Here is an 8331-nt window from a genome sequence, read left to right as displayed (position 1 = left end):
CATGATAGAAATTTCTCACTGGATGATGCTCCATGGTTGGGAAGACCAACTGAAGTTAATAGCGATCAAATTGAGACATTAATTGAGAACAATCAATGTTATACAATCCGGGAGATAGCTGACATACTCAAAATATCCAAATCAATAAAGTGATTGGTGAAAATGAAAAATGTGTATTTTATTTTATGGAAAAAATGAAGCAGATTTTTTTGGCAACCCAATAGTTAAAGTCTTGCCTCTTAACTAGGCCTCCTCCGATGCTAGCCTAGCAAGGAGGGGCAGAGAAACTTACTTTCTTATTGCCAGGGCAGGTGGGTTTGTAATTGCATCAGGCTGATCATAGGCTCTCACTTGCCTGGGATGCTGACCACAATGGCCACAACTAACAAGCTCCTACAGGAAGCCCAGAGTTAGAGTTTGGGTGAAACAATTTCTCAGAGACAGGAACTGGTACCCTCAGCAGAAGGAGGAAAAACTGGGTGGAGAAAAACAGCAATTGCTTAATACATTATTATTCAGTTTCTGGGTAACTTAGAAAGTTTACTAAGTTTCAGTCTCTTCAGGATTGCAGCTTTTTACAAGGGACAGAAAGAGGAAGTGGAATAACATTCAAATCATTCTGTCCCTTTGTTCAATATTCATTCATTCTTCAAGTATTTATTGAGTGACAACTGTGTTAGGAATTGTGCTAGATATTGGGAACACATTGGTGAAAAATACATCATACTTTTCTCAAGAAGCTTGCAAATCTGTATTGAAAGTTGAAGGGTTAGGTTTGGAACCTGGGTAAAGAGATTGGAATTTAATTAGTTAAAATCATCTATTTCTTAATATTAAAATTAAAAAATCAATACAGGTTTATTTTAAAAAAGGAATAGTGCTTTTCGTTCTTTTTGCTTAACCATGCTTTTCACCCACGTGTTCACAGTGACCATGACAACATGTATTTATATTTTATAATCGGAAGGAATTTTTAAGTGAAGATTCTTTCTTCTATTTTGGAATTTCTTAAACTAATTTGTCATTATCTCCTTCTATGGCAGGCAATGGAGCCTTAAAAATATTTACAGATTTTATTTAAAAAAATTTTAAACTTTATTTTTATTGTTGACGCCATTACAGATGTCCTCACCCCCTTCACCCTATTTACACACTACAGACTAATTTTAAAGGAGATAAATGTAGTTACTCACTACAATTTACTTTTCACCATTAAATTTGCTTTGATATTAGAGACCCCAGAAGGTGGTCATCCCCTACCCCCCCCAACAAAAGGAAACAGTGACCCCAAGATGAATGATGGCCAGGTCAAGCGAGGTGGCAGAGTTGGGAGGAGAGGATCTGAGAACCTGAGTCCATCGGGCACTAACGTAGTTATTTAAACACTTTGAGCCTATTTCTTTCTGCAGTTTCCTGATTTGTAGGCCTCCAACTGAAAGCATCAGGGAAATAACATACAAACAACAAGTTGTCTACACTACACCAAATGTTGAGGTGAGCTCCATTGTCCACTACTTTACGGAGTGGTGCTCTTCAACTAAGTAAGCCTCCTTAAACAGTGATGGAAAATCACAAGGATCAGGTGAGCAGAAACCCACTTTGGATGAAGATAATGCAGACATTGGCTCATTTCTAGATTGGGTTTATGTTTTTAGGTGGAATCTCCGAAAACTCATTTAACTCTCCCAATTTTTGACATCCGTGTCCCCTATTTAGGGCCCATACCACAAGATTTTAATTTAACTCAACAGATATGGGAAGCACATATTGTTGGCCAGGCAGTGAACTAGATTCTACATATGTAAAGATAAATTACAATCCAGTCCTTCATTTCTTTGTATTGGGACAGTGCAAAACAAAACTATTTAATGCTGTCCTTGAAAATAGATAAATTTATGATTTTTTCTTTCAATACATGACCTCACCTGCACAAGAAATCTAGATTTAAAAAATTTGATACATGATGTTTCATCTTACTGTTAAGAAAGAAACTTGTACCAAATGAAGGAAGTTACCCAAATAAAATTTGTAGGAAGTAAAATCACTAACACTCTCTGCATATGATTGCAAGTGTTTTAAGAAACAAGTAATTACGAAAATCCTGGTTATCCATGCAGTTATCATATATGCTAATATATTATACACATGTAAGTATCATTATATATATTTAATTCAAAACATCTAACATCTGTAAGGAGAAATTGCTATGTGCTTGCCTTAGTACAAAGAAATTTGCACTGGGAACGTCTTTACTAAGATGCAATGTTAGAAAATTCTAGGTATTTACATGGAAAGGAAATAAAACATTAAGAAGAGTTTTCTTTTTACATTTAACGGAGGGAACACCAAAGGGCCATTTTAAGGCTCTAGAAGTACCATATAAATCTCCAAAAGAGGTAGTAATGTATTAAACAAAAGGTACATCAACCACAAGGAAAAAATCATACAACCAGGGAGAAAATACACTTCCTGGCTGGGAAGCTCTTAAAAGTTCTGAGCCAGGAAACCTCCCGCACCAGGGCGGGGAATGTCTCCAGAGACTCCCTGCTAAGTTCCCCTCAAGTTTTCCCTCTCTCTCTCCTTTATTCTCCCCCTCAGTCCCCACACGTGGGACCACAGGAGAATGCCAACATATATACCTGAAATTCCCAGACACAATGAGACCTCTTAGGCATGTTTATTTTAAAAGCCCCCATACCTAAACTAGGCCATATTTGCAGGCAAAGCCAAGGGATTTCAAACGACGCCTGGAAGCTCATCTTACAAATTGGGGGCCAAGCCCGTAAAAGAACAATAGTAAAATGCAGCCAAGAGCACGTTCCTTCGCTCAGAGTGGTTCGCGGGTGGCGCGAGGGCCTGCGCGGAGACTGGGGCCGGGAGCCAGAACCCCGAAAAGGAGCACTGCTCCTTTAAAAGGCCGCGCATCTCGGGGCCGGCCTTCCTCCCCGGGGCTCCAGCTGTGATTGACGCTGGGAGGCGAGAGGAGGCGCCTGGCGCTAACAAAAGTCCGGCCCGCGGGCAAGCTGCGCTGGGCCGCGAGTCTCTGCTCGGTCCGGACTCCCGCAACAAGTGGCCGCCGCGCCCATCCCCGGGGAAGCAGCGGGCGCGCAAGGGCCCCGGGAGAAGGTGGCCGAACCCGGGAGCCCCGGCCACACGCACGGCTCAGCGCGCACCGCAGGGGGATCGGGGCAGGCGGATGGGGACCCGGCGGCGGCGGCGCGGCGAGCCTCTGGGCGGCCCCGGGGCGCGGGCTGTCCGCGGCGCTGCGCCCGCCGGCCGTGAACTCGGATTCTGAGAGCGGTGGCTGTCCCCAACCCCACCTAGAGCCATCGGGGGTGCCAGGAGGCAACTGAGCGCCCCTCCCACCGGAGTGCAAGGGACACTCCCGGCTGGACGTCGGCCCTCGATCGTGGGGTATGCAAAGCTAACGGTCCCGTCGGGCGGGCTTTCCTCGGGCGGAGCGCGCAGTGGTGCGCCCCAGCTATGGAGTGTCCCAGGAGACGGCTGGCATGACGGCGACAGGATGGGCGCGAACAATGGCAAACAGTACGGCAGTGAGGGTGAGTGGGCCGCCCATCCTCACACTCCCGGATCGCGCCCCCCTCCCTTCCCTTCTCCCTCCGGTCTGGGAAGGAAGGTTCTTGCTCGCTGCGGTGGCGCACACCCATTTGGCACTTGTCCGGGCCGTCACCTTTCCCTTTGGCCCAGAGTGCTCAGGCGTCCCGAGGATGCTTTCCCACCGTGCGGGTCCCTTTAAGCAACTTCCCTGGTTGTCTTTGAGACGGCTCAAGTTGCATTGCTGCGATGTTTCTGAAAGCATGTGCCTCAACTTTCCCACCCTGGGCATCTGGGTTTCAGGATGATGGTTTGGCAGATGGTGGAAGACGTTTTGCAAAAATAACCCAGTGAAAACTTTCTCATGCCTTTGTGCTCCAGTCCCCTGTGCTCCCCTGTAGCAGGAAAAACTGGAAGAAGTAGTTAAGTTTCCATTCTCTCGGCTCACTGCCCCTGGGCTGACAGCTTCGTGAAACTGACCACCTAGGGGCCCCGTGAGGCGAGCAGTGGTCGGGGGCTTTGTCTGGGCTCTCTCGGGGCTCAAGACGGGCAAAGGACCATCTGTTCCATGGGGCTGGAAATTGCACAGAAATATTGCCTGTCAAGTGGGAACTTGGAAGTTGGAGAAACTTTAAACTCCACCTCCTCCTAAAAGGATGATGGATGTGTGGGTTGGCTTCCCCCTCGCCCCTCCTCTCTCTCTTTGCATAAAACCGTAGTGTTGTCACCCCTTTGATTAACAGCAAGCCCCTGATATGCATATGGCAAAGGCATTTTCGTAGTTCTAAAGTTAGGAAGGTTGGTTTCTCGTGAACTTGCCCGGAGGGGCGTGGAAGAGACAGGGTCGGTTTTAACAGCCGGCCCCCAGAGGACGGGCGGTTACAAACCGGGTCCAGCGCCTGCAGACGGGCAGGAATGCAGAATGGCTATTCAGCATGCGGTGTTTGGGAAACTCCTATCATCCTACTCAAAACTTGGAGCTGTGGCCAGAGAATGTGGATGCCTATCCCCTTGTTTGCGGCTGTGTTCATTCTCAGCAGCTTTGTGAAATTACAGCAGAAACCGACCCTAAAAAACCGATGTCCACAAGAACCTTTTTGTTTAAATCATCCTCTCCCAAATCATCATATTTTGAATTCCACATGTATGTGAGATACATGTGTTTTCTTATTCTGGGCAGTTTTGTGAGAGAGGTTTTTGTGTGTGTGACAATTTTCATTTTTGAAAAGCTAAAAGGTTGCCTTTTTTAGATAGCAAATGTGGAAGTATGCAAAAAAAAAAAAAAAAAAAAAGATTATTGGAGAATCTGAGCCACTCCCCCAAACTTCTTGGAGTTCATGTTTTAAAAATTTGTCAAAAAATGGAAGAGTAAACCTTCTTACTCTGAGTTATTAAAAAGCTTTCAGGGAGTGAACTGTGTGCTTGACAATTCTGGGTGTGCATACATCATACCGTGGGGGAAAAGGATAACCTAAGAGGTACGCAGAGTTGCTGCTTTGTGTTCCTGAGCAAACCCCCTGCACACTCCCCTTAATCCTCTGCAACTTGTTCTTATATCCCAGCGTTCTCATATTGTACAGTGTGTGGTGTATGACGACTTCCTGTCTGAACAGTGGAGTTTTCAACCCTTGGGAGAGAAAAGGAGAGACAGGGAACTAATGTTCTCCAGCTGTTATCCGTAAATGCTACCTCTGCATTTTCACTTCAGCTGAAGTGAAATTTTACTGCGATCAGATTTAGATACACTGTGGACGTTTTATAGAAAAAAAACTCTTGGGCTCAGCTGATTCAAGGGGACCAATAGGAAGGTTGTGGAGAGTAGCAGAGTTTTGGCTAAAGAGGACATATTGTGCTTAGTTTGCATCAACTCTCTTCAAAGAAGAGTGGGGACTCCTCTGAGAGATGAGGTGAAAATAGAGAAACAGAAGTGATAAGAATTTAGGCAAATCTTTTCTCCTCTGGTTACACCGAGTCTCTCCTAAATAAGGTTAGGACGCATGTAAGCGGGTATGGTCACTTTTGTTACACTGTGTTAAAGGAAGATAAAATCTATGCTGATATGCCTGTTGGCATTGGCTGTGTCTGCCAGTGCCATCTCTTTAAAAATGTCAAATCTCAAAGCATGTGAAAGCAACCCTTAGACAGAGTAGCTCTATTATCACAGGAGACAGAATTAAGACAGTTTTAGTAAATATAGTGCAATTTAGGCATGGCATATTTCAAATATAGAGAGGAAATTATCAATAAATGCATATCCATAGAATGCAGTGAGATGGCTTAACATTAAAAATTTGCAATTTAATTATATTCTACAGTTGACACCATCATGTAAATGTGAACCCCCCCCCCTTAAATTTTACTAATAGTGTTACATTATTAAAATGTTTAAAATTTCAGCATTTCATATGTAATCTACTTTCTCTTGCTCCTGGAAAACACGTTTTTTATTGAGACAACAGTGACAAAATTTATTACTAGACTTACCTTAGCAGGTGAAATGGGGCAGAGACTTGCTACTTAGTGTAATCCAGTGCCTCAGCGCCACCTGGGACCTTGTCAGAAGTGCAGAATCTTGGGTCCCTGCTGAAACTACTGAACCATTTATCATGTGCACATTGGAGTTTGGGGAAGTTCATGTATATCAAGCCCAGATCATTGACTTGGGAGTCTGGAAATTTGATTCCAGCCTCAATGTAGCTACTGTGACCTTGCTCAATTCCCTGAAATCTTGGGGTCTTCTCTAGAGCGAGGAGAGAAATTCCTTTTTGGGCTGACTTGTCATGATCTAATCCTTGAGCATGTAGTCATTCATTTTTTGCTCTTAAGGGACAATTTAAGGGGGGAGCTTAGCCTTGTGGGGAGACATGTTATTATTAATAGGGAAGTGAAGATCGATCACCCTGAAATCAGTAAATGCCCCTCTTGCTCTTTATCCCTCATATCTATCTTCCTCATTCATTTTCACCTCCTCTCCTAACTTAATGTTCTGAAACCCCTGCTTTTCTCCCTGTAAGTCAATAGTAAGTGTTTCCAAAGTGTTTTGTTTTTCCTAAATACTTAGTGAAAATTTAGGTTAACGATTTAATTTGCAACTTTTAGGCAAACTAGGATTGTGCTCCAGGAAGAAGTTACTTAGTTACTTTAACATTCCTGATCATTAGCTTTCTAGGGTATGTTCTGCTAAATTTTTTAACAGAAGGCTGTTTTGTTTTGTTTTGTTTTGTTTTTTTCTTTATCTTCTTTCATAAAATGTGAGTTTCAGCCCCCGTTAAGCCAAATAAACAAATTTCTCTGTTCAAGTAGGAAGAGAGGAGCTGCCTTCCCTGCCTTTTAAGGTTTCTGAGCCTTACCCTCACTTTCTCATTCATTTCATTGTTATGTTTATTCTACTCCAGCAGGTCTGAGACAGTAATACACTGTTAACGGTTCCTTTGCAAAATCCCTTGCGTTATTGAATTGCAGCTGATGAGGCCACAGTGATGGGGTTTGACCCTTGGTAGCTCTGCTGCCTTATCAAGAGCCTTGGGTCCTTTTTCACAATCTCAGATCTGTCATGTCAGATATGATGAGAGCCAATTGCCTGAGTGCATAAATCATCACAAATCTATCACCACCTTGGGAACATATCTTGAAATAATAATAATGATGGAAGCTAGCATTTATAAAAGCTTACTATGTCCAAGCATGATTCTAAGCTTTTGACATGCACTGACTCACGTAATCTGCACGAGGATCTTATGGGACAGGCACTCCTAAGGTCCCCATTTTACAGATGGGGGAAACACAGCTGCAGAGAGGATGGTCATTTCCCAGGGTCCTACAGCTAAACATAGGTGGAACTGGGACTGAGAGCCAAGTCAGTCTAAGCCCAGAGTCCTTTATTCATTCATTCAACTAATACATGTTGATTTATTTCCTACGATGTGCCGGGAATTCTTCTGGATTCTTGGGATACATTCATAAACAGATAAAGACCCTGTACTCATCAATCTTATCTTTGTGTGTGTGTGTGTGTGTGTGTGTATGTAGAGAGGGGAAATAAAATGATTAACATGTGTACACATGCACACACACACAATATTTCTGTAAACCATGTGATACATTCCAAGTGGCTACATTTTCTGAATATAGAGAATTGTCAAGTTAAGATTATTGGGCCCTGGCTGCTGTGGCTCAGTGTATTCAGCATTGGCCTGTGAGCCAAGTGTCGCTGGTTCAATTCCCAGTCAGGGCACATGACTAGGTTGCATGTCAGGTCCCCAGTTGAGGGCACGAATGAGAGGCAACCACACAGTGATGTTTCTCTCCCTCTCTTTCTCCTTTCTCCTCTCTCTAAAAACAAACAAACAAACAAACAAATAAATAAACAAAAAAGATTATTGGGAGTTGGGAGGAAAAGGGTTTTGTGATTTTAATTACATTGGTCACCGTGGGCCTTATTGAATACTTGGCATGTAGACTAAGACTTGATGGATGTGAAGGACTGACCATTAAGATCCAGGGAGCATGGTGACTGTTACTTTGAACCACTGTGCTATACTATGGTGAATATTCTTTATGCTGGAGGGCATAAATCATCATTTTATGCAAGGGTAGCATCATCAGTCTCCTATAGTCAGCTGCGATGGGACAAATTCAGTCTGATCACTGTGTATTTGCCTTGAGTTTTTGCAAATATATTTTATCCAATTGTAAGAAATATTTTGTGACTGCTTTTGGGAGGAGGGAACAGGGAACCTAGGACATGCTCTTCTTGCTGTAATGGGTAGATGTGGC

The 8331-nt window shown here is 43.6% G+C and overlaps 1 protein-coding gene across 1 annotated transcript in view; it reads left to right on the top strand.

Moving 5' to 3' along the window:
• The first annotated feature begins 3246 nt into the window (after positions 1-3246).
• Positions 3247-8331, top strand: part of FBXL7 (F-box and leucine rich repeat protein 7) — a 357358-nt gene continuing 352273 nt past the window's right edge. Inside the window, exon 1 of the mRNA XM_090278907.1 lies at positions 3247-3560. Within this exon, the coding sequence (XP_090135033.1) occupies positions 3524-3560 (37 nt within the window). The 5' untranslated portion in view covers positions 3247-3523. The remainder of the gene's footprint in view (positions 3561-8331) is intronic.

Source organism: Furipterus horrens, unplaced genomic scaffold, assembly GCF_987537825.1.
Source record: "Furipterus horrens unplaced genomic scaffold, mFurHor1.1.pri manual_scaffold_5, whole genome shotgun sequence".
NCBI classification, from domain to species: Eukaryota; Metazoa; Chordata; class Mammalia; order Chiroptera; family Furipteridae; genus Furipterus; species Furipterus horrens.
The sequence above is the reverse complement of the archived record's forward strand: the minus strand, read 5'-3'. Positions and strand labels throughout refer to the sequence as shown.